The sequence below is a fragment of the Rana temporaria genome, chromosome 1, assembly GCF_905171775.1.
Source record: "Rana temporaria chromosome 1, aRanTem1.1, whole genome shotgun sequence".
NCBI classification, from domain to species: Eukaryota; Metazoa; Chordata; class Amphibia; order Anura; family Ranidae; genus Rana; species Rana temporaria.
In genome coordinates, this window is record NC_053489.1 from 256,695,603 (window position 1) to 256,722,985 (window position 27,383).

The 27,383-nt window shown below is 43.1% G+C and overlaps 1 protein-coding gene across 1 annotated transcript in view; it reads left to right on the forward strand.

Moving 5' to 3' along the window:
* Nucleotides 1–27,383, forward strand: part of SLC7A8 (solute carrier family 7 member 8) — a 77,534-nt gene that overhangs the window by 32,740 nt on the left and 17,411 nt on the right. Inside the window, exons 5-6 of the mRNA XM_040354533.1 lie at nt 24,631–24,756; nt 26,095–26,248. Coding sequence (XP_040210467.1) covers nt 24,631–24,756; nt 26,095–26,248 — 280 coding nt within the window. The remainder of the gene's footprint in view (nt 1–24,630; nt 24,757–26,094; nt 26,249–27,383) is intronic.

A 27,383-nucleotide genomic window follows, 5' to 3' on the forward strand; every position in this document is an offset into this window, starting at 1 on the left:
AAAAAAGTGGTATCGGGACAACCCTATTTCTAAGGCTAGGTTCACACTTGTGTGGATGGTTGCGGGTAAAGGACTGTGGGTAAATTGCACCTGTACAATGGTGTGCGCAGCCTATTGCATTAGGGGGGTGCACCCCAGAGCACAATCACACATGCGTGTATATCAGCAGAGCAGTGGACAGTGTCAGTAGAGCAGAGATTGGTGTCAGTAGTTTTTATCTTTATTATTTTTTACAATTACATTTTTTTTTTTTTTTTTCATTTGCAAGATTATTTTTAATTTATTCTTTTACAAAATTTTTTTAGGAGCCCTGTTGGGGGGCTTTGGTAAAATATCAAGGGTTATAGGTTTACAGGCGGTCCCCTAGTTACAAACATTCGACTTACAAATGACTCCTACTTACAAACGGAAGGAGACAACAGGAAGTGAGAGGAAATCTACCCCTAGGAAGGGAAATTCACTCCTGTAAAAGTTATTATGGTGAAAAAGGTGTTTCCACTGAAGCTTTATCACCAAGGCCTGTTCACAACAGCCCAAAATTTTCAAAATCCAATTGTCATTGGGACAAAAAGTGAGGTGAAATCTTCTGAACAGGGGCACGACAGCAAAACAAACCTTACAGAGGTGTTTTACCCCTAAGGCCCCATGCACACGAGACGCTATTACAAACGCCTCTAATCTCAGCTTTTCAAAGGCAAAAACTGGCATTTAAAACGCCCGTTTTTGCCGTGAATTGCGCGGCGTTTTACCGCGATTTGCGGCTGTCAGCGTTTATCCCCAAAACACTGTAGACCCTCCCCAAGATCAGAATCAAACTATTTGTGTCGCGTTTTGCCGCGTTTTGCCGCGATTTGCGTCTAAAACGCAAAAGCTGAAAGCTTCTGAACCCAAAATTTTGGGTTTGGAAAAACGGCCCTAAACCCAACTGCTTTGAAACGCCAAAAAACGTGATCGTGTGCATGGACACATAGGATAACATTAAATGTGTTCAGGGGCAGTTGAAAAAAATGCCCAAATGCCTCTGAACTCGAGTTTAGCAGCGTCTCGTGTGCATGGGGCCTTACTTATCTTATACAAAAAGATAAAAAATTGTTTTTTTGGCTGGAGCTACTTAAAAAATTTACCTGTTCCGACTAAGGCTGCTTTCACACTCAGGTGATTTGTAGGCACTATTGCGCTAAAAATAACGCCTGCAATGCCCCCCGAAAGAGCCGCTCCTTTCTATCCAGTGTGAAAGCCTGAGGTGCTGGCGGGACGCTAGAAAAGTCCTGCCAGACACATCTTTGAGGCGTGGTAGGAGTGGTAAAAATACTGCTCCTATAGCCCCCCTGCCCATTGAAAAGCGGCGTTTAACCCTTTTTCGTCCGCTAGTGGGGGTTAAAATCTCCCCGCTAGCGCCTGAAAAACACGGCAAACTCAACGGTAAAACGCAGCTAAAAATATCGTCACTTTACTGCCAGGTCACAAAGCGCCTCAGTGTGAAAGTACCCTTACAAACAGATTCAACTTGAGAACAAACCTACAGACCCTATCTTGTTTGTAACCTGGGGACCGCCTGCTTCAGTGTTTGGTACAGATCACTCAGAACAGGAAAGGAAGGGGCCGATAAGTTAAATATTTACCGGCCTCTTCCCCTGCTTACCATCCTGAAACATCCCCCGCAGCAGCCTGTAGGAGAGGAGGGAAGCTGGCAGCACTGCAAGGGGGAGACGGCGTGTGAGGAAACAGGGGAAATCAGCACGCACAGGGTCATTAGGGTGTGCACAGGCACACCCAGCACACCCTGTGTGCATGCCTTTGCTTATGTATTAAAAAATAAATAAAAAAAAAACAAGCACTGCAATGCATTTTAAAATAACAATGAACAGCAGCTCTTGTTTGCAATGCACACCAGCTTGCACATTATGCAATTACACAGATTAAAATAAACGTTATCTAATGATAGATAACCAGGCAGACTGTAGGAGAAAGGGCACTGCTGTTGTTTTGCAGGAGGAATGTGGTATAGTGCTACTTTTTATACACAAAGTAGAATAAATGAGAATAGTGTCTCCCTCTGACAGAGTTGAATGGTGTACACAGTGGCCTTCATCCACTACAAAGGATTGATGATTAGCAAATGAATCGGTCATTGTAGGTCACCATAAAAACAAAAAAAAACAAAAGCTGTAACAAGCCCGAAGTTCCTGTGGAAGTGAAACTGTCGGCGTCACTAAGCAGTTAATAAGTGATGACTGGATCTTGGTTCTGGCCCTGACTCTCATCTCTGCGGATATGGGGGATGGGTTGTTTTGGACGGTGCTCCTGGGACACCGGTGCCTGGTTGACGGGAGGAGAGGATCCTGCTTGAACTGGTTCCCTGAAAGCTCAAAACATAGAGGAGGGGGGGTTGTCTGGATTATGCAAGCACAGCTGGGCCTCAAATGTCATTATTCAGACAGGCGATTACTCAGAGCTGAGTCAGCAAGAAGATATAGCATAGGGGAAGTGATAGGATAAATCCTCTGTTTGCATGGGTGAGATTAATGCAAGATTGAACCTAAAAAAATACAAGCCTCTCTGTTTATATAAGTGTGTCAACAGAAGTCATGTGTGTTTGTGTGAGAAATGTGAGACGGCAGCATTAAACGCAGAACTATTGTGCGCGGCAGATTATGTATTTGCTTATTTGTTGGCTTTTTATGCAGCAGCTAAAATCACAAGGGTTTTTGGTTTGCCTTTGTTCTTTACACAAAAAGGTTTAGAGGTCTGTCTGTGCACCTTGTCCTGGAGGATGTGGCTTCTTGATGTCCTCCAGCTCTCCTTGAACCTCAGGGCCGCTGATAATAAGAGTGACGCAAAACATAAAACACATGAGGGTACTATCAGGCATTCTACTAAAGTCTGGGCCTTGAAACTCACTATTAGGCTTTTTTTCACACTAATGCGTTTTTTGAGGCATTTTGCAGAAATGCAGGGAATTTTTTTTAACATGGGTTCCTATGGAACATGTTCACATCAAGGCATTTTTGTGACTCTGCATTTTTGGAAAGGGTCAGGGCAAAATGCAGTGTTTTGCATGTAATAGACTTCAATGGACCAGCATCCAAAACCCAATTATCGCGATTTACGTTTTTTTATTATTACTTTTTTGCACTGTATATAGCTGGTTGCTAAGGAGGAGGCCGCTGCGTCCTTAACAACCAATGAGTCATCAGCTGTCAGCTGGCTTCCTGCTGAAAGTAAATTATTATTTTTCTTCTTTAAAAACAGCGTGGGTTCCCCCCAGGTCCATATCAGGCCCTTTGGTGTAGTTTGGATTCGGAGGGACCCCCCCCCCCCCACCACCACAATTAAATAAAAAATGGAATGACCCTTTTCCGAGCAGGCAGCCCGGCAGGTCAGGGAAGGGACGAGCGAGCCCCTCCTGAACCGTACCAGGCCGCATGCCCTCAACATGGGGGGAGGGGTGCTACCCACTGACAACCCTTGCCCGGTGCTTGTCGGGGCCCCCAGATCCCGGCTCAAACCCTATGTGTATGAGTATGGGGTACATTGTACCCCTACCCATTTACCAAAAAAAGTAGCGTAGTGTTAAGAAATACAGTAAACTGTTTTTGACAAGTCTTTTATTAAAAATATCTTCTCCGCTTCTTCCTCCGGTCTTCCTCCATCTTCTCCCACATCTTCATCCTTCCGGTCTTCTCCTTCTCCCCCTGCTTCTTCTTATTCCACTCTTTCTTCTGTCTTCTTTGTCTGGTGTTCTTCTTCCTCTGCCGCCCCTTCTCCGATGCTGCGTCCTGCTGATCTGTCTGCACCGATGTCCTGCATTTCATAGATAACGAAGGGGGTGTGGCCATTTTCTACGTCATCCGGAGGCCCCGGCCCATTGTGACGTCACTGCCCGGTGCATGATGGATCCGTGATGTCACAAGGGGGCGGGGCCTCCAGATGACGTAATCCAATTGCCACACCCCTTCGTTATTTAACAAATGCTAGACATTGGCGCGGACAGATCAGGGGGATGCAGCACAGCTGTCACAGCGCTGCAGAGTTCTCTGCTGCACTAAGTGGTGAAAAGAGCCCGCAGTCACAATACACTGGGTTTGTCAGCACCTTGATGTTGTCATCCCACTGGTGGGTGGCACCCCTTGTAGGTGCGCCACTGTGCTGGATGTAAGTGCAGATCTGATCCCTGTTTCCAGGGGGGGGGCGGGGGTTCACTTGCCTCCCTGTGGACGCCCATGCCAGGGCCGTCTTAATAGCATCTTGGGCCCCTGGGCAGAGTAATGCTCTGGGGCCCCTACAATGATAACAGTGCAGGTAAACATACATCAAGTAGGTAGGAGGCAGACTGCCTCCCCTGTGTATCTATCACTTTCAGTGCCATCATGGGGCCCCCAATTTCGGGGCAGCGTGGGCTCAAGGACCAGCTGCTTTGGGCAAAGTGCAGGGGCCCCCCATGTAGCTGGGGCCCCTGAATAGTGCCCAGGTGTGCCCTCTCATTAAGACAGCCCTGGCCCATGTCCTGGAACATTCTTCATTACGAGTCAGTTAGCTCACTATGGAGACCTTTTTTTTTTGTACACTTCAAAGTTAGGATAAATTATATGTTTCATGCAAATACTGTATTTATTATATTTCATAATATACTGTGTTTCTGATTTGTAACAATAAGCTGATCAATTTGTTTTGTTTTTAAAATAAAACTATAGGCAACATTTTTGTTTTTCATTTTGGATAGCGTAAAGGAGGGTTATAAACCATGTAAGGTTTATTTTTGCCGTCTTTGTCCCATTAGGAATATCTTACTGGCACATTGCCATACAGGAAATCCCTGCAAATTAAGGGACTCTCTTGGGGACCCCAGGTCACCAAAACTGATGTCCCCATTGGAAAATGTCCCCTCTATTACTTTTCTGGGGACAAACCCAGAATGTGTGATTTTCTTTCACTTTCCCTTTCAATGATAATGGTAAACAGGACAAATAGAGAACAGAAGCAATGAAAACTGACAGGTGTTCTAATCCATCTACCCTATATCGAAAACTGTTGCCTTTGGTTATACTTGGACTTGTGGAGAAACACTGATCTATAGTGATGGAGTGGCCAAAGAATGAGTAGACACAAATATTTATTCTCCCATTGAAGACTGGCTTTCCTCAACGTTTTTATAAAAAACTTAGCTGAGAATAACAAAGTCCCACAGTTACTACTAAGCTGGTATGGGATATAATAACTACTGTATCAGAATTCCACACCATCCACATCCTGTATGTGATGAGTGCTTATTCTTTGGGTCCAAGTGTCTGATTGTCAACCTTGCCTAGAAGAGCTGACCCTTCAAGCAGTTCCGTCATTCGTACTGCCACTGTACTTTCACTTGAATAATGGCATCGGGTCATACCTCTAATGTTTACCCTCTCATTCAGGATGAACATGCAAACCACAAAAGTCTTTGGCCCCGTACACACGACCGAGTTTCTCGGCAGAATTCAGCCAGAAACTCGGTCGGAGCTGGATTCTGGCGAGAAACTCGGTCGTGTGTACAGTTTTCAGCGAGGAACCCGTCGAGGAACTCATCGGGCCGAAAAGAGAACATGTTCTCTATTTCCTCGTTGTTCAATGAGGAAAGTCGGCCCGGCGAGCTCCTCGGCGGCTTCCACACTGAACGCGACGAGGAACTTGATGTGTTTGGCACGTCGAGTTCCTCGGTCGTGTGTACAGGGCCTAATCGATAAACTCAGTACAACTTGCTTACCAATAGAACATTGTGGTCAATCCTGACATACAACAATATTTTGTTAGAGATCTCACAAATCACCTTTGTATCGTTACATAATTATAGTGTATCACAATTGTACAATATTGCAGTCTGACACAACACATGCCATTGACATTGATGCAGTTATAAAGCTTTAGAGTTTTTCTTTTTTTTTCCTCTAATGTCCACATATCTTTCTACAACCCCCCCCTCTCTGTTTCTTCGAAATAATCTGCACATTGATTCCATCTAACGTGTTTGTGTGACATTACATGTCTAGGTCTTACTGTTGTCCTGGCACAGAAAATCTAGCTCTGTAAATCTGCTTGGCATTTGATAAGGGCTCAATATCTGCCGCTGGCACTGATTTTATGGGACATGAAGTTCTAGTCTGAGGAAATGTGGTTCTTACAGATACAAATAAAAAAGGATTGCAAAAATTCTTGAAATACATTTCCAGAAAAAGAACCTGCACTGGGAACATTTGAAATGTCTACAGAAACAACCCCATATTTGTCGTCCTGAGCACTGTGTTTTATATTACAGGCACAACGAGTGGCAAGCACACATGGTATAACGCCCAAACAGTTTGGCCATTTCAGAACACAGCTTTGACTACCTATGTCAGGTCTAATGAGAAACACCATAAGCAGTACCTTGTGTATGCTGGAAAGTGAAAGCATAGTGTTGCTTGCTCTATGAACTTGTCCACAGTGCAACATATACCCATGCATATAATAAACAGAAAAGTGTAGCAGTTAATAGTAGAACTAAATTACATATTTTCCCTAACTAAATTGGGGGTTGGGTGAAAATGTATTATACTATTGCCTACTACTCTTATCCCATATTTTACCTCTTCCCTCTCCCTAAATTTCCAATCAATCACTGTAAACCACACAAAAGTGGGTAGGGGGGATGACGAGGACGAGAGAAATAGATGCTAGATCAGATTAGGCTTAAATCAATCTGTTCTCCAACCCCTCTATACCTTCCTTAAAAGATTCCCCCCATACTTTTTATGCCCTGTGCACACGATCGGAATTTCCGATGGGATAAAATCCGATGGAATTTTTCGTCGGAATTCCGTTCAAGCTGTCTTACATACACACTGTCAGACCAAATTCCGACCGTCCAAAACACGGTGACGTAAAACACTACGATGAGCCAAGAAAAATTAAGTTCAATGCTTCCGAGCATGCGTCAACTTGATTCTGAGCATGCATGTTCCATTTCTAGACTCAGACGGAAAAAAGTCCGATGTGGCCCCCACACGGTCGGAATATCAGATGAAAAAATTCCGTCTGACTTTTTTCATCGGAAATTCCGACTGTGTGTACAAGGCATTAGAGGGTATTCTCACTACCCATAAAACTCACATACATTGAAGATTGTTTAAATTCCAACCAGCTTTCCCAGATTAAAAAAAAACTAGGTCCAGAATCACCTTTCAGATGTATTAATTCCTCCATTAACCTAATTCTATCTACTTCCCTAAACCAGTCTTTTATTGTGGCTAGTTTCTTTCATTTCCATTGTTTCGGAATTAGTGCTTTCGTTGCATTTAATAAAAATGGGGTAATAGCTACTTTGTAATTTTTCCTTGATAAGCTTGTAGCATGAAACAGACACTGCCAAGGATCTTGCACAATTTCAGCATTACTAATCTTCTTGACTAAATACAATACTTCCTTCCAGTATGGCTGAGTCAAAGGGCAGTGCCACCATGTGTGGGCATGTGTAACCCTCGCCCCCACATTCCCTCCAGCACAATGGTGAGACATTTTTTTGGGGCAAATATGGTGGTGTATGTATGTCACTGTAATAAGGATAGAGTCAGGATGGTGGCTATATTTAGCTACCTCAATGCTGACTCCATCCCTTAAAGAGGAGGTTCACCCTAAAACAATTATATACCATTACATCCAGCATACTTCCGACATCTACAGTATGCTGTTTTTTTTTTTGTTTTTTTTTTGCCGTACATACCGTTTTATTGTTGTTTTCCCCCCGGCTTCCGGGTTCTGGCTCCCGCGGTAGTGGGCGTTCCTATTCGGAGGTTAGATGATTGACGTCTGGTGAAAAACTTCCCCTGGCGCATATGGCGCGTAAACCAGTTTTCCGTATATGGCGCCTGCGCAGTCAGCTCTTCACGGCGGGCGCAGGCGCCGTATAGCGCCGGCTTGCAGGTCGGCTAGTTATAGAAAACTGGTGACGCGCCTTATGCGCCAGGGGAAGTTTTTCACCAGACGTCAATCATCTAACCTCTGAATAGGAACGCCCAGTCCCGCGGGAGCCAGAACCCGGAAGTCGGGGGGAAAATAACAATAAAACGGTATGTACGGCAAAAAAAAACAGCATACTGTAGATGTCGGAAGTATGCTGGATGTAATTGTATATAGATGTTTTTTAGGGTGAACCTCCGCTTTAAGTTAATAAACAATTAGCTTTCCAAATTTTAGGCATATTTGGTGATCCACGATTAGTAAGACTGAGGGGTTTTTGTGTGTTTTTTTTTTTTTCCTTCTCTCTTTTTCTTTAGGAGTGGGAGGGGTGGTTGTTGCTGGAGAACAAATAGGGGGGTTGAGTGAGAACTTTAGAACTTTGAGCATATTTTGGAGGATTTAAAATGTTTTATGTGCATGTGTGCCTTTACAAGTGCAGATGTGCACGCCAAGAACAGTTGCATCAAGCTTTTGCTGCCTAAAGTGATTGTACCCATCAGCAGGTCCTGATTTATGATTAGACACAGTAGGCCTGTGGCTTCAAGCAGCAGAGGCAAAGGGGCATTTTTTCCCCATAAAAAGTAAAACTATACTCCTGTAATTTATTCTTATTTACTCATTGAAGGCCAGCTTAGGAGCAGTTAAACAAGCAAATGTTCTACTTAAAAGAGGTAAAGAGCTAAAGTTTGTGTATGCACAGGCTCCAGTGATGGAAATCTAGTTCTGCCAATCCAACCATTGTTCTGTAAAACCTCTGGGTACCTTTAATTGTATCTGCTGTATGAAAGGATGCTGAGACAAGAATAGAACCCGTCTCCCCACAGATGTATTAGATAATGATTTATTTGTAGTGTAATGTACAATTGTCTCATCCAGCCATGCAGCTTTTAGGTGGCACGGGTACTTGGAACAGCACAACCACCTAAATTAAAAGCTTCAGACTTCAGTATTAATAGTGTGCTGATACATGCCACCTCAGCATTTAGTTAAGTACAGGGAAGTTTTTAGAAATGTACTCATCTCACCTCTGACACCCATATTAAGAGAATGTAATTAGATTAGCTTGAGCTGCACAATTTCTGACTTATTAGACAAGAATTGCAGTTACAATATTTAATGCATCTATTCTGGAAGCATCCTTTTATACAGGATCGCTTTTGTCTTGTGAATTCATCTTTATTTTCTATCCAGCTAATTGGGCTGATTTGGGGTCCATGCGCACTGGGCTTTAAGAAAACACTGCTTCTACAGGAGTTTTTCCGTTTTTTTTTCTTCTGCCTGTAGAAGCAGCTCAATGTTATCTTATGTGGCCATGTGCATCTGGGGGGTTTAGAGGCATATTTCCAAAGATTGTTTAGAGGCAGAGAAAAACATATCACAAGTCCATTTTTGAGAGGTGTTTTCAGGCAGAAAAAAAGCGAAAAGCAATGTTTAGAAGCATTTGGCGTTTTGACCAAAAAATTTACCAATTCCCTCATTCACACATTTGGGAAAAACCTGGCAGGCTGGTTGTACAGAAGTTGATCGATAGATCAACTTCTGTACAACTATCTAGCCCAGTGTTTCTCAACCTTTTTACCATCGAGGAACTCCTGGCAAAAGGTTTTAGATTTCAGGGAACCCCTAAAATAGCGTTCAGATCTACAGTTCACGGAACATTGGTGCGAGCTGTGATATAACAAACAATTATTTTAAGAAATAGCATTAAATAATAGTAAAAGTTCTAATATTTCTATTTTATGTAAAACGTGTGTATTTTTTCTTCTGAAACACACACAACACAATACAGAGCACATAGCACAGTACAGGGCACACAACTGGGTATGGTACAGGTCACTCAACATGGTACAGGTTACATAGCCAATTACAGGTCACGCAACAGGGTACAGGTCAAACATCAGGATACAGGTCACATAGCAGGGAATGGAGCACACGTCAGGCTACATGTCACACAGGGAATCCAGCACACATCAGGGTACATGTCACACAGGGAATCCAGCACGCATCAGGGTTCATGTAACACAGGGAATCCGGTACATGTCACACAGGGAATCCAGCGCACATCAGGGTTCATGTAACATAGGGAATCCAGCACACATTAGGGCACATGTCACATAGGGAATCCAGCACACATCAGGGCACATGTCACTCAGGGAATCCAGCACACATCAGGGCACATGTCACTCAGGGAATCCAGCACACATCAGGGCACATGTCACACAGGGAATCCAGCACACATCAGGGCACATGTCACTCAGGGAATCCAGCACACATCAGGGCGCATGTCACACAGGGAATCCAGCACACATCAGGATACAGGAGTTTTTTTAAATGCAGAGTAGCGCGGGAAGCAGCTGTAATAAGAGCTCTCTCATAGCGCGATCCTTCTGGCCAGCCCCTCCTTTCCACCCGTCCACCCCTGGCGCTCCAATATGACATCACCTGGGGTGGACAGGAGGAAAGGAGGGGCAGGCCTGGAAGGATCGTGCTATGAGAGAGCTCTTATTACAGCGCTACTCTGCATGCTGGCCGAGACTCGATCTACCAGTCAGCTGTCTGATTGATTTGTAGATTGCGGTGGAACCCCTGGGGACTTTTTGCGGAACCCTATGGTTCAGCGGAACCCCTGTTGAGAAACACTGATCTAGCCTATACATAGATTTAAATTTGGCTGGTTCTTGCTGAACCGGACAAAATTGCTTAATGTATGGCTGGCTTACAAAATGGATTGTATATGTTTTGGAGAACTGGGCCAAATATGTTAGGTTTATTTTTTTTTATTTTTTTTTTAACTTGCACACATACGCTTTAAAATGAAATAAAAAATACAATCATTTTTTGGTGCATGTTTAATTTCCAGAAAGATTATTTGATGTAAAGAGAGGTTCATGTGCACATGTATTTCAGAAACAATAATCCAAAGTGGTCAACAGGCTTTTCTTGATCAAGCAGTGATTTCTTAAGGCGTGCTAAGAGATGAACACTTATAATATCTTCAAATTTCCATTTTATGTCAATGACTACATATTTCCAGGGTCCATCACTACTCAGCCAAACCAGCAGGATGACAGTATTCTGATCAAGGGGAGCATTCTTTTTAGACCACCAAAAGAGGTTGAGAAAGACTGGCGAAGACACACACTTTGAAACCGTGTCCGATATATTACGAAGATAATTTCTGATTGGGTTGTGTCCCTTACCGTCTCCAATTACCTCTGTATAATAACTCGTGTGCCCGCCCATGTGGTGCAACCTCGGCTCAATACACTTTGTGGTTAACACAGAAGCACTAATGTGTGGGTATGGCCTTTCTCTAAACACCCACAAAGGCAAGCTCTTAAAGGAACTCTTCAATAGAGTTCACCACTTTTGGGAGTGCCTGTTACTGTTTCTACTGGCCCCTGCCCCTCCCCTCACCTCTCTACAAACCCCCTTTGTAGCAGCTGGGGGAAAAGTGAAGGGGAATACTGTCACTTGAGTTACATCTCTGACTCAGCGGGGTTGCTAACATCACATACAACATGGCGGACCCCAGCTGCAGTCTCAGGGTTTTGGATGTCTACATAAGGGAGACATTTACATTTAAATAGCATGCATAAAATAGAGCTAATGTACATTATGTAGTTTAGTGACTGGATTTCCTTAACCCCTTGTCTACCCAGGTACATTTAAAGATGTCCTGGTATTCAAGAAGTTAAAAAAAATCAGCAGCCAGTATTGATTTTTAAAGCCAACTCTCTTCTAGGTAAAAGTGATCCTCTAGAACTGCCCTATCACATTCACAACGCTCTTTTTTTTTTTTTTTTATATATTTTACCAAAAACTAGATATTATATTGTGTTTGTACCAACATTCCTTTTAGTGTATTTTTTCTTCTTGAAAATAGAAATTTGAACACTTGGGGAAGTATCGTGCAACATTAAAAAATTGCAACTACCATCATTTAATTTGATAGGGCCTCTGCTTTCTTAAAATGTATAAGTATTTGGAGGTTTAAGATAATTTCCACCAGAAAATACAGATATTAGTATGTGTGTTAACAATAAAAAAACATTGTCCTGGATGACAAGAGTAGGTGTCACTCTTATTTAATTTATGTCCTTGTTTTCACGTGTGTCTGCTAAAATGCATCTGCAGCAAACAGTGAAAAGATCCCCTCTGACCTTTCTTTATTTCTCTCTCTCTCTCTTGCTATACTTTGTTATTTACAAGTGAGTACTCAGTTTTCTGCTTTCCTCTCCCTCCTACTATTTCTAGTATTTCTCTCTAGCTAGTTAACTTATATCCCCTCCCCTCTGTCTTCCAATTTCTTCCTGAGCTTGAAAACAAGCTGTCTGGCCTGGCAGAACACTCTGATCCACATGACATTATATACGAACATGATTTCCCAGTATTGGTGTAAGGAAGGGACATACCTGCACCGAATGAGTCGGTGACATAGTGCAGCCTGTAGCAAGATCTATTTGTTTGTCACATACTAAGAAAAAAAGTTGTATATCAATATATTACAAGGCAGCATTATGACTAATCAGAAGAAATCACATACGTGAAGCTTTTGTTACTACCGTAAAACAGATGTTGTTTTGATACCATGCTCTTCAGATGAAACTGATTTCAGCCCTCAGCCAATCAGTCATAGTAAAACTAGTCAGCGGCCATGTTGGATATTTTTGGAATGGTTAAATTTTTTCCATGAGATAAACAAGTAAGTTTGGGTGCTCTAGGTATGCATGAATATGTCACAGTTTATTTATTTATCCATACAAGGCACTGAGCATGAATGTCAAATGTGTGCTAGCCTTTATAAAGTGCATGTACAGTAGACACAGTTTCACAAATGTTATCCATTTGGATAACAGGTAAAAGTTTTAGTGTTATAGGTTGTGCTATGTTAGCCAGGAGTAATGGCAAGGCTCTTTAAATAAATTTGCTGCCTGAAGCCTCGTACACACGACCGAGGAACTCGACGGGCGAAACACATCGTTTTCCTCGTCAAGTTCCTTGTTAGGCTGTCGAGGAACTCGACAAGGCAAGTTTCTCCATTCCCGTCGAGGAAATAGAGAACTTGCTCTCTTTTTGGCTCGTCGAGTTTCTCGACAGTTTCCTTGACGAAAATGTACACACGACCGGTTTCCTTGGCAAAAAAATATCTCCCAGCAAGTTTCTTGCTGGTTTTTGCCGAGAAACTCGGTCGTGTGTACGAGGCCTGAGTGTAAGCTCCTACTATGCAGTGTCTACTCCCTGTCATATATTTTTGTGGTTGGTGAGAAAGTAGAACTTATCCTGCTTTACATGCAATTACCGTATTTATCGCGGTATAACGCGCTCTGGCGTATACCGCGCACCCCCAAAGTGGCCCCCAATCCTGTGGGAAAAAAAGATTTTTTGTTTTTTTGTACTTACAGTTTTGGTGTCTTGCACGGCGTCCATCTGCGGCCTCGTCGGGTCCGGCATCCTTCTGCGGCTTCGGGTGTCCTCTTCGGCGGGTCGGGCGTCCATCTTCGGCGGGTCTGGTGTCCATCTTCGGCGGGTACGGTGTCCATCTTCGGCGGGTCCGGTGTCCATCTTCGGCGGGTCCGGCGTCCTTCTGCGGCGTCCTCCCGCTCGTTTCCCGCCACGACTTTGAATACTGCGCCCGCATATAGCGAGCGCAGTACACTCGTGAATCTTCGGGCAGGCTCGGGCGCCTCTCGCACTGACGTTCTGTACGCTCAGGACGTCAGTACGAGAGGCGCCGAGACTGGCCGAAGATTCACGAGTGTACTGCGCTCGCTATATGCGGGCGCAGTATTCAAACTCGTGGCGGGAAAGCGGGTATCGGCGTATATCGCGCACCCACGATTTTGCCCTGATTTTCAGGGCAAAATAGTGCGCGGTATACGCCGATAAATACGGTAGTAAAGAACAGTTGGTCAGGCTTGTTGCCAGAAGGCCGAACAAAAAAAACTAGGAGATTACTGTACTAACACAAGGAATGTTAGTATGGCAATCTCTTGGCCATTGTGCCTTTGTGTTCCCTGCCAGAACACACTAATCAGAACTCAGAGCCATTGGCTCCCAGTGCTTGTCAGATGCTGGTTTTCCAATATGGACGTTCAACGTGTCTTATGACCGGCTTCTCTAGTACTGAGAGCTGTACACACAGGCTGGTTCCTGCCAAACCAACTGTTTTTGGGCCTTGTGTGTACAGCTCTCTGTTCTATAGAAGCCAGTCATAAGATGTGTTGAACGTGCATACTGGAAAACCAGCATCTAGCCAGCAGCTTAAAAACCCATTGTTACCTTGCTTTGAGGCTGGGTTCACACTACTACACTACTTTCATCCTACTTTGCTCTGCTACATTGGTCCTACATTTATCCTACTTTGGTCCTACATCCATCCTACTTTCATGAACAGGATACTACTTTGGTCCGACTTCAATGATATTTAATGGGTTGAAGTAGGATCAATTTAGGACCAAAAGTAGTACAGGGAGCATTTTCAAAGTCGGACCGACTTGTGTATGACCAGTTAAGACAGCTCTCATAGGGAAACATTGATTTTCACACGTCATGCTACATGAGGCTCCCAATGTAGGACCGTTTGTCGGACAAGTGTGAACCCAGCCTTAAAAGGTTGTGTGCTTGCCACCCCTCCATGAAACCTTTATTGGACACTTTGGCTTCCTATCAAGCTAAAGATGGTTTTGGGAGCTCTGCTCATTACATGAATTAAAGGTAGATAAAGGGACATAAAAGGATTCTAATTGCACCTAACACATCTGGAGCTCTACTCTTAATATCATTAATTGGTGCATTGTGTCTTTTTCCATAATTTCTTGTTTTGTTACACTAATGCTTTAAATATTGGTTTCAGCAAAGTGTAGTTTAGATGATGGGCATCAGACTTCATGCACGTTTATACATATTAATGACAGTGTAACTTTGGAAAAGGGCCAGCATGGGCTTGTTGTTTTTTTCTTTTCAGTCCTATAATCTAAAGTGCATTCAATGCATGAAAAAGTAGGCAGTACTGTGGTTTAGTGGCTGTCAATCATGATTGCCATCAGTAGGGTCCTGTGCTAAAATCTCAGTAAAACCTTATCTATATAGAGGATGTTCTACTTGTGATTGCATGGGTTTCTCTCAGAGTACTTTGATTCCCTCCCATCACCCAATGCAAAATTCCAATATAGACACCTATCTGGAGACAACCGTCTAAGAGGAATTCACCTTGTTTTGGGAGATCGCCTCCAATTTTCTGTTGCATCTCTGGGACAATATGTCAAGGGAAATTTCCCCAATGGTACACAGATAGCAAAAAAAAAAAAATGAAAAAACCTGGCACATGTTTTAACCCCTCCCAAATTATCAAAAATAAAAAAAAGTGTTTGCTATTTATAAACTTTGACTGTGACCTGTATACCAGTCTCACTGAGATCTACAGATAATGCCCCAAGTGGATTATTTATCTGAGGTATGTAAGGCTAAAGGGCTAAACACTGAGCCACCATGCTATAGTAATCAATTCAACATCACTGAACAGAGCTTCTGTTAAAAAGGATCTCATCATATATGAAAGGAAGGAAGGAAATCATGCATTAGTATAATAAATGCAGCTTTGTTGAGTCACATGGTAAACATAAGCAATAAAAAATGTAATTGTAAGACTAATCTACTTCTTATAATAATCCTCAGGTGGACTACATTTTAAAGGGTTGACCTACTTTAATACTAAGAATGTGGGAAAACTTTCCTCTGTCCAAATGTCTCTCAGTTATACACTGCCTGTAGACTTAGAGAGCAGCTGGATACCCAAGCATGGTCTGGTAGCCTTCAGCACTGTTCATAAACACACTGGTTTATTTGAGGGCAGGAGCGAGGAGCAATAGTGTAAAGCTGGCTATAATATACACTGGTAGTATTTTGTTCGAATGAAAAAATCAGAAAAATCATTTTGTCATGGATTCAACCCTGTCATCATTAAATCCACTAATTTCATTTAAAAGCCCTTAATTTTTTTTTCAAAATCTGCTACTTCAATGTAATCCTAGATGTATTAAAATGGGTTATTTTGTGCCTAAGCACATTACAATAGGTATGATTCACATTTACGGATAGAATTTTGTTGGTACACATTTTCCTCCTATGAATTTTCTTGCCACTGTGATTGAAAACAATTGTTGGGTTTTTGCCCCCGGTAATTTGATCCCAGTAACTATTAGAAAGTCTGGTCTTTACTGCTCTAAAGCTGGGTACACACGGGCCAAACCTCTGAAGACATTTGTTGGTTAAAAAAGAAAATGGCCGATATTCGGCCGATGTGTATATCGAACGTTGTGCATGCTGGAAAGCCAGTAGACAGTCTCCCTTGTCATGCAATTCTGTGTGACTCAAGTTGCATCAGAAGTTGCACTAGTGTGAACCAGGCCTAACGTTCTCATGTACTGACCTTGGACAAGATACAGGCATACCAAACTTTTAAGTACATAACGGGGTTTATTTACTATCACTGGAGAGTGCAAAATCAGGCTCATGTCTGCATAGAAACCAATGAGCTTCTAACCCCAGCTTGCTCAATTAAGCCTGGTAATAAAACCTGGAAGCTCATTGGTTTCTATGCAGAAGTGAGCATGATTTTGCACGCTCCAGCTATAGTAAATAAACCCCATTGTGTACTTAAAAGTGGGGTATGCCTGTATATAGCCTGTTGCTTGCCTAAGGTACCATCTTGATCATTGAACACTTCCTCCTTGTGATACCTTATTGCAGGCATCACTAAATGGCGGCCCGCGGTCCGCGTCCGGCCCGAGCTGCTGCTCTTTCCGGACCGCGGCGATCGCGCCATTTAGTCGCCGCTTTGGTCCCCACTCCCCAGCCTCCTCCGCTATTATTAGCAGAGGAGCGAACAGCGGGAGGCGGGACCAGAGAGGTAGCTGCCTGTCGTGTTAGATGGGAGGTGATTGGCTGCTAGGAGGCGGTCCTAGCAGCCAATCACCAGTTCGCCGAAAAGTCAACCCGACAGCTCCCGCGCCTTCAGTCCACGACTGTCCCGCCTCCCGCCCCGCGCTCTGTGAAAGGTAGGAGTGGAGAGGGAAGGGAGGAAGGGAGGAAAATGTATGAAAATGATAAGGATGGGGAGCGGGGGCAGTGCTGTGTGTGTGAAGGGGGGGTCATGTAAAGGGGGCATCATGTAAAGGGGGCAGTACTGTGTGGGGGGAATTATGTGATGGGGCAATATTGTGTGTGGAGGGGGGGAATATGTGATGGGGCAATACTGTATGGGGGGGGGATCTGTGATGGGGGTCATGTAAAGGGGCAATACTGTATGGGGGGGGATCTGTGATGGGGGTCATGTAAAGGGGCAATACTGTATGGGGGGGGATCTGTGATGGGGGTCATGTAAAGGGGAAATACTGTGGGGGGGGGATATGTGATGGGGCAATACTGTGTGGTGAGATATGTGATGGGGTCATGTAAAGGGGGCAATACTGTGTGGGGGATATGTGATGGGGCAATACTGTGTGGTGGGATATGTGATGAGGTCATGTAAAGGGGGCAATACTGTGTGGGGGATATGTAATGGGGCAATACTGTGTGGGGGGATATGTAATGGGGCAATACTGTGTGGGGGGATATGTGATGGGGCAATACTGTGTGGGGGATATGTAATGGGGCAATACTGTGTGGGGGGATATGTAATGGGGCAATACTGTGTGGGGGGATCTGTGATGGGGCAATACTGTGTGGGGGGATCTGTGATGGGGCAATACTGTGTGGGGGGATATGTGATGGGGCAATACTGTGTTTGGGGATATTAGATGGGGCAATACTGTGTGGGGGGATCTGTGATGGGGTCATGTAAAGGGGGCAATAATGTGTGGGGGATATGTTATGGGGCAATAATGTGTGGGGGATATGTGATGGGGGTCATGTAAAGGGGGCAAAACTGTGTGGGGGGATATGTAATGTGGTAATACTGTGTGGGGGGATGTGTAATGTGGTAATACTGTGTGGGGGATATGTGATGGGGTCATGTAAAGGGGGCAAAACTGTGTGGGGGGATATGTAATGTGGTAATACTGTGTGGGGGGATGTGTAATGTGGTAATACTGTGTGGGGGATATGTGATGGGGTCATGTAAAGGGGGCAAAACTGTGTGGGGGGATATGTAATGGAGCAATACTGTGTGGGGGATATGTGATGGGGCAATACTGTGTTGGGAGATATGTGATGGGGTAATACTGTGTGGGGTGATATGTAATGGGGCAATACTGTGTGGGGGATATGTGATGGGGTAATATACTGTGTGGGGGGGATATGTGATGGGGCAATACTGTGTGGGGGGATATGTGAAGGGGGGTAATACTGTGTGGGGTGATATGTAAAGGGGGTAATACTGTGTGGGGGGATATGTGAAGGGGGACAGGGCTGTGGTGGGGAAGATGTGAAGCGGACAACCAGCTGCGCACAAAATGAGGTGCTGCACAGAAAACGTAAAGGGGTACCATTGACTCCTAAATGCACTAAAATGCAAAGTGCAATTTTCTGCACATGGAAATTGCATGGTACAAACGCATCATGCAGTTTCCTTGTGGCTGCCTTTTTAAAAAGATGCCAGGACCTTTTCCCAGCAGAAACACAGGCGCAGCAGCCCATTCAAACGAATGGTGTGTCGTGCCTGCACCCTTGGGCTGCAATGTAAAGAATTGGGGTAATTGCACGAAACTGCGATGCGGACCTCGGCTGGAAGAAAATTTTACTTATCGGACCTCCATGAATTTTAATTCAATACCCCTGCCTTATTGCATATTCGCATGCCTAATTTGAATTCCCCACATCAATGTTGGATACAATCACTGTTTTCTTCTCCCTCTCTTGCCCTTTGTGGACTCTGTATGAATAAATATCTTTGAAAACCATAAAAAAAAGAAAATCAAATGAACGTTCCAAAAATGAAAATGTTTGGATGAAATTCTACTTGTGTATGATCAGATTAAGCGCTGTCAGTGCTGGCTGATTGGGGAGGGTTGGAGCATGCAAGCCCCGATATGAGGTGGCAGGTGCGTAATTTGAACATGTCTTATTAGCACAGAATAGAGCTTTAAGAGCCACATACCATTCTAACACACGCAAAAAGTCAATTTGCCTTTGCATTGGATTGATGTAGCTATATGTTTGAAGAAGTGTATTCAAAATCGGAATATGTTGCGCGTACATCACAAGAAAAAGCAGTGTGTGATTAAGCTGTATAGGAGCTGTGGGTGTTTGGCCAATAAATAACAGAATGTTTCCTGTATCCAGCAACGCTGTGTGTGCTTATTGGGGGATGGGTTGTGCAGTTGCCTCCCTCTGCCCTGTTTATCATGAACCTCTACATAGTGTTTTCCACACACCCATCATACATGTTATCGCAGACTGTTCTATTCCAGTTCAGGCTGTACTGGTTATCTGCATTGGGTCTTTGGGCAGACACCATTATCTTACATGTCAGGGACAAACTACTGGGTGTAGGCACGAGGGAAGAATTTCATACTACCAGTGGGTGCCTCCTGTCTTGTCTTTCCTGTGTCCTGTACAGACTTGATATTTAGGAAGTGAGCGTGTTGATTTTCCATAAAATTCCCCTTGCGTCATACATGGTATTTCTGTGCTGTATCGACTTGGGCATTGGAAAGATGCCATAGCTGATTATGTGAGATGGAGAGGTGCCACCTCTTTGCAGCTGATTAGAAAGCATTAAGGATGTATAATCTAAGCAGGAATAGTTCATGTGTAGCTATGTATTGGGTATTATAATTGGGTTATCATAAAACACAGATGAATAAAGCTATTTAGGCTGGGTTCACACCATCACTGCATCCGTCTCACAGCAGGGGTCCGGTGCGTCCTGGTTCATCGTTTTCAGGTACGATTTCAGCCCGAATTTGGGGCTGAATTCGGACCTGAAATGGACCAAAAGATGCACCGGACCCCTGCTATAGAGATATGTGAACCGGCTTCATAACCGGCTCCGCTTAAAATGTCCTGCTATTGCGAATTGGATGCGCATCCAATTCGCATTGGTGGTAACCCAGCCTAAGATTAAAGCTGTGTTCAATCATACTTCTTTTGGACTAATCAGTACATACTTGGGAATCTCCAAAGACAGACATTCTCTTTGTACATCAGTGACAGTACAGAAAGCACTGCATGTGAATACGGACAACCTGTTTGCATCTTTCTGATAAAACGACTTTGTATTGTTCATTGGAAAACTGCAGTGCTCAGTAAATAAGGCATACTGTATTTATTATAAAAGATATAAAGAAACCTGCGCTAGGATATCAAAGGTCTGAGGCTGCTGCCTTCCTAAAATGACTATCCCCTCGGGGACAGGATAAATAGGTATGAATGAGTAGGAATGGTGGCGCTGCCTAAGTATATGCCTGTATCTGTGTGGGCCTATTGTTGGTCCACCCAGAGCAGAGTCAACTGTGGAGTAGCCCAATATTCTCCGTTGGACTAAATGGATAATACGCTGATAATAGTTCCAAGACTACACAGTAACTAAAGAGCAACCACTCTGAGGCTGTCAGTTACACTTAGAGTGCTCTATGGGTAAGTCCTGACGTTAGACGCCTACAGAGGTGTTAAGGTGGTAAGTTACTAGACAGTGAGATGCCTTAAGTGCCAGGGAACACCTGAGTTTGAACAAGAGGTGCTGTCTCTATGTAATAACAATACCAGGTATGGAGTTCCTAAATGTAAGCGTGTGCTTGCATGGGGAACATAAATATGGGACGGATATCATGTATATATATCGCTGGAAGATGTGTCAGGTTGTAAGTGGATATATGCCAAAAACCAACAATAATATGTACATCACATTAAGTATCAGCAAGATGTGTGAAAATTGTACAAATCCCAGTGTCATCAATCCAACCTGTGATCAGGTCGGGCAATTATGCTCAATATTGTCCGTGACCCTAGAATGTAGGGGAAAAAATTGATGGTGTATAGCAGCCTATAGGTGTCACATATATAGTCCATACATGTCCATAAATCATTAAGCATAGAAATACAGAAATCCTGGTAGTGCAATTGGAGTCCGATAGCAGAGTATAGATGTGGTAAAGGGGTGCTCCTACGACACACTGCGCCGTGATCCCGGTGCTCCCCTCAGGATTCCCCACTCACCAGATAGAAGTCCCCTCTTGGGGTGGCGTGCATATAATGTGGGGTCCTGTGTCCGTTACTCCGCTCCTGTCCTTCCTCCAAAAAGAGATGATAGGCTCCCGATATTCCCAAGGTTCTGCTTCCTTGTTTCCTCAAAACAAAAATCCAAGAGCTCCAATGGTGTGATAAAGTATGAGACCACGTGGTATAACAAAAATAGTGGTATTTATTGGTTGATAAAAATAAATGAATTATGTATTTATAACCTGCTGTAAAGCTGACTGATGCAGCAATGTAGGCGTCTAACGTCAGGACTTACCCATAGAGCACTCTAAGTGTAACTGACAGCCTCAGAGTGGTTGCTCTTTAGTTACTGTGTAGTCTTGGAACTATTATCAGCGTATTATCCATTTAGTCCAACGGAGAATATTGGGCTACTCCACAGTTGACTCTGCTCTGGGTGGACCAACAATAGGCCCACACAGATACAGGCATATACTTAGGCAGCGCCACCATTCCTACTCATTCATATGTATTTATTATAAGCAGCCTGGCTTACAGGCCAGTAATTTTTGCTGAACACTACAGATTGCAGTCATTGGCAGCCATTCTATTATCAGATTCAAGTGTTTTGCTCTCTTATATCAATACTAAATTTAAAAAAAATAGCTGCTCATATACAAAGTATACACAAAAAAAAGGCTTCTAGAACGTTAACAAATATTGGGATCATTTGTGTGCTATTTGCCACAATAATAATATATTTTTTTTTTTATCCAAAAAGAACTTGATTAAAGAATTGCACAACATTACATTGCCAGACATTATTACCATATGACAGATTAACCATTATGACTACATTAAATAGGAGAGATATAAACAATCCATTTAAGCAAAACAAAGCATTTATCCTTTTAGACATTAACCTCGAACACCTAACATTTGGCCAGAGCTGTCACAAATACAAGGGAATAACAAATACAGAACCAGCAGGCATTGAAAATGCAACCTCAGCCGGCATCACGTCTTATGCCGCCTACACGCGATCTGAATTTCTGATGGACCTTTTCCATCGGATTTTCCAATCATGTGTAGCCCCATCTGAGTTTTTTCATCGGAAATTCCGATGAATTCCATCGGACTTTAGATATAGAACATGTTCTATATTTTTCCGATGGAATTCCGTCGGAATTCCGATGTGATTTGGCCGGGCAAAAGCCCGATCGTGGGTACGCGGCATAAGTAATCTTTCAAAGATCAGATCCACTGTGGCAAGCCCAGGGACATCCAACCAGGGAGCCCACAATTTTTTATACTTAAGCGTGCAGCTCGGTGCTGGTATATCAATTTCTTCATCCTCAGCATGTCACCTACAGTCTTAATTCCGGTGCAGCATAATTAATTTACGTGCCTGAAACAGGGCTCTTCCTATGGGCTTTCTAGTATGATTAGCCCAGTCAAATTCCTCCAGTGTACCTATTAGGCATAATTTGGGATCAACTGGAAGAGACACTTGGAATATTGAGTTTATTTTCTGCACCACTCCCGCCCAATAATGGTGGAGTTTTGGACACCTCCACAAAAGATGAATTAGGTCACCATAGTCACGCCTACATCTAGAACATGTGGATTTTGTTTGCAGACCCCATTTTGTTAAGCCTGTGGGGGGTATAATACACCCTTAACAGTGTATACAATTGCGTCAACTGTTGTGTCACATTGAGGGAGCATGTCACCACCGACTGAAAAGCCTCCCATTGTTCACCTGTTAACTGACCAACATCATTTTCCCAGCGCTCCATCACTCTCAAGGGATGCTGTTTCAAATGAGCATAGCATAACTTTGTAATATGATTTTCTTTTTAGGTTTTAATGTGGAAAATAATATTAGTTATGCCTTAGTGAACTACGCTGAATTGTAAGAATATTTTCACCAAATCAGATAGTAATAGTAATCTAACCCTATTTAATCACCTCTTGCAGTCCTAGCTACTAATCTACTAAAATGGTCATGTGCCAGCAGTTCCATGTTTCCACCATTATCTGACACCCAATCACGTTTGTGGCATTGAGTCATGTGGTCACTTATTTTAGGAGAAGACCATTCAAAATCTTTGGCACTGCAGAAACATATTTCCTGCCCTTTGACAGCGCATGAACTTCTGTTGCCGTGGCTGAGTTTGACTTCCAGAATACAAAGGGAGCCTGGAGTTGCTGATAGGTAGTTATTGTGCAGCATTTCTAAGTAGCTACAGCAACAGGACAGAGGCTATGTTTAGACTAGAGTTTGGGTTCACTATACCTGCTCATATGTTTATCTAAAAGAAACAATAAAAGGCTAAAGCACTCTTTTAATGATCCAGTTCTTTGAAAGACAGCTCCCTCTTGTTGTAGCATATATTAACTGAATTATGGTTTGAACTATATATTAGTGTGCATTAAACATAACAGTAAGGGCTAGTTTACACTTGCTTCAAAACAGGGCTTTGCACACACTTTGTTCAGGCTCTTTGAATGCCATTCAAAGCTCCTGTCACTAAATAAAATAGTTAGATTACAGTCCTTACAGGCTTCAATTAGGCTTTGGCGTAGCTTCAATGAGCCTTTCAAGGGGTTTCGTTGAGGCTTTGGTGGGGCTTCAAGCGAGCTTTGCCATAGACTTCTATAGAGGCTTTGAAGCAACACTAAAGCTACATGGGGTATCATTTTTTAAGAGAAGCCGAAGCAAAGCAAAAACAAGGTGTAAACAGGACTGTAAGCTTACCATTTTATTTAGTGGCAGGAGCTATGACTAGCGTTCAGAGAGCTTTAGCAAAGCCTGTCCGAAGCCTTGTTGTGAAGCAAGTGTAAACTAGCCATTAATGTGTGTTGAAGCTGAAGCAAGTGTAAATGAGCCCTAACAAAGCCTGCATAAATAAAGAGTGCTGTGCTACTAAAAATACAATGTGCATAAACAATACGATGAAGACATGAACTAAATATTCCAGTCCATGAAAAAGGATGAGTAAAACAGGTGACAGAAAACAACCCACCATTTGTGTAAGATGGTCCAAATAAACTGTGCTCATGTTCTCCTCTACCTGTGCATTAGGCTGCTCACCTCACAATTTGACATCTGTTTCACCAGTGGGTCAAATAAAGCAGTTCCCCTCTGGGAATATCACAAGGGTCTGGCGTAAAGCTGAAAACGAAAGTCCTCAATTCCATACACTTCCTCTAAGTGGTTGACATGCTCTCCAAGTGTGCAACAATCAGCATCCCCACAGGTAAGGCGCTATAAGCTGTGCTAGCTGTTCAGGCATACTGTAGATACAAATCAAACTGGATAGCTGCGGTGTGACGTCAGCACGTGGGCTCCGTCCCCTATATGCATATTGTCAAGGCGCAAGGCGTAGACTTCTTCAGTAGGGGTGAACAAAGCCTGTCCAAAGCCTTGTTTTGAAGCAAGTGTAAACTAGCCGTTAATGTGTGTTGAAGCCGAAGCAAGTGTAAATGAGCCCTAACAGTTTTGTTTTCCCCTCTTAGTGCTGCTTACCTGGATAAACTGTTCCAGTGTGCGATGGGCCACTCGAGTTCAAGATATTTTTACAGCTGGAAAGCTACTGGCCTTGGGCTTGATCATAATCATGGGAATAGTACAGATCTGCAAAGGTATGTGTACAATGATTGTAGGTCCATATGAAAGCATGTTATCTTACATAGACACCATTAATGCAGCCACTTAGTTATTAAGAATATGTTCTAAACTCACATGTAAAAATCGAGATATAACCCTGGGCACCAATTTTGCCATCATTTGATGCATGTGATTGGGATATTGCTAATATAAGCAGGGCTGGTGCACCTGCAGATTTAGAATCAAAGGTATTTTAAGAAATAATGTACTATTCTTTGAATCAGACATGGGTGTCAATACTAAGTGTACAATAAGGCTTGTTCTTTTAAATTATTCCTAATGGCACTGAAATTCAGTGGCGGCACGTACATACGTGGTGCAGGGGCTCTGTCCCCCTAATCCCCCTAATCCATGCACCCAGCCCCTTATCTACATGCAGGTCCCCCGGGCACATTGATTCCAATGGGGCTTTTTTTTTGAAGCACATGATTACAGCCTGAAGCGCCTCAAGCCCACCCACATGTGTGTCAATAGCAAACTAATATTCACTATTGTCTTCCTGATTTTCCTCCTGGCCAATCAGGAAGCAGCTCCTGAGACCCGATTGGCCAGGGAGTCTTAGGACTCCCAATTGTGTCTCAGGACATACTGCCCAATCGTGTCACAGGACACACTTCCTGTTCAGCCCAGAGGAGAACGGAGGGGAGAATGGCCCGGCTCTTCATTTCCCCTGCCTCCTATGTTAAGGTTAATCTCTGTTGGCCGCATTCTCGTCTGTCTAACTGCTGAGAGGGGTGTCATAGGCGTGCTTGCGGCGGTCCACCGTTCGACTCCCACGGGGGAGGGGGGTTTTCTTGTGGCAGCGGTCCATCTTCTTATCCGCACGGGGGTGTTTTGGGTTTAGTTTGCTCGCCCCCCCATAAAATAGCACGCACCGGCCGCCACTGCTGAATTTCTTAACATTAGTTGGTTCAAAGGAGACCTGCATTGGGGGCAACATGGGCATTTCTAATGCTGACCTTCTATTGAGAATGTTAGTTATCTGGCTTCAATTCTTTGAGTAAATTACCCGGAACAAGCAAGTGAAGTCACATTGAAATCAAACCTGAATAAATGCTTTGGGTCAATGACTTAGAAAACGTTGAAGCCAGAAGGTCAATATGACTACCAGGCAACTAGCATTATAATGAGAGGTCTGCAATGTAGCCCTCATGCTGCTTTCAACTCAAGTACCCTTTTAAAGGCAACATTTTGATATTTTGGTCCATAAGACAAGCACTTTATGCAGAGTCATTTAAGTGGATGAGTAGCTTCATATAAAGATATATTATTTTTGTTTAGAGGTTCATATTCTAATCCGTATTCTCTCCTAGGGGAATATTTCTGGCTGGAGCCTAAGAATGCCTTTGAGAATTTCCAGGAGCCAGATATTGGTCTCATTGCCTTAGCATTTCTGCAGGGATCATTTGCTTATGGTGGTTGGAACTTTCTGAACTACGTCACAGAAGAGCTAGTGGATCCCTACAAGTATGTATAATTTACAGATACCAGGTGGCTGATGATTTCATGGATATGCCAAACGAAAATAAAACGTGCTGGTAGTACATGTTTTATCAAATTACCAACATAATATTTTTCAGGGTTTATATAAATCTGACATGGAATAAAATTCTTATAATAATACATACTGTATACCATCATTAAAACAAAGACTCCAGTAAAAAGTCTTCAAATATACTATATACTAGCTGACAACATTCTTACTTCGTTGGTGCATTGAAAAACCCACTCTAAGGCCCTTTAAAAACACAGAATTTAATTCAGATACTATTTATTTTATAATAGAAATTAGTATTTGGCAGGAATTAAACATGTATTATTTTATGCAAAATACAGTGCAAGGGCTATTATGAAAAGGAGACCCCAATGTTGAGGACCATTGTAATAGAAAACTTTCTAGTACTTTATATTTACCATAGTTAGTCAATTCCTTACTTTTTCATACTCTAGGCAGCGGTGTGTTTTACTTTACCTTCATCAAACCATCAGATGTCTGCATTTAGCAGTTCAGTTAATACACTTTGATATCATGGAAAACTTTCCACCAGCTTTCAATAGTAAAAATGGTCACCAAGTTTGACCATTGATGGATTGCTTTTTTTATGGTTCAGCCGGTGGCTACCATTTGGCAGTTTTGGAAGCCTTTTTCTATTGTTTCTCAGTTTAGTGAAGTCAAATTAAATTGGGGTGGAAATTGTCTGTCTATCTGCACTGTGCAGTTCAAAAGGTTTCCACTGCAGTGTCAATCAGTTGCTTATGTGAAACCAGGAAATGATTGAAACGGTGATGGCTGATTGCTGTGGACGGTTCCATTTCAAGTAACCATTTTTTTCAATTAAAAACCGAAGGAAAGCTTCCAAAATTGCCAATTATATGGCCAACCTTATGATGGTAATATCCAGCCTGATAAATACAAGCAATGTGACAGAATCCAGCATCGTCTTTAACAGCCGGGCCATTAAAGAGAGCAAATACCCAGCGCTCCTTTAAATGTGATATTATTGTATGTAGCGATTTTCTGACATTGGGGGATTGATTTACTAAAGGCAAATCCACTTTGCACTACAAGTGCACTTGGAAGTGCAGTCGCTTTAGATCTGAG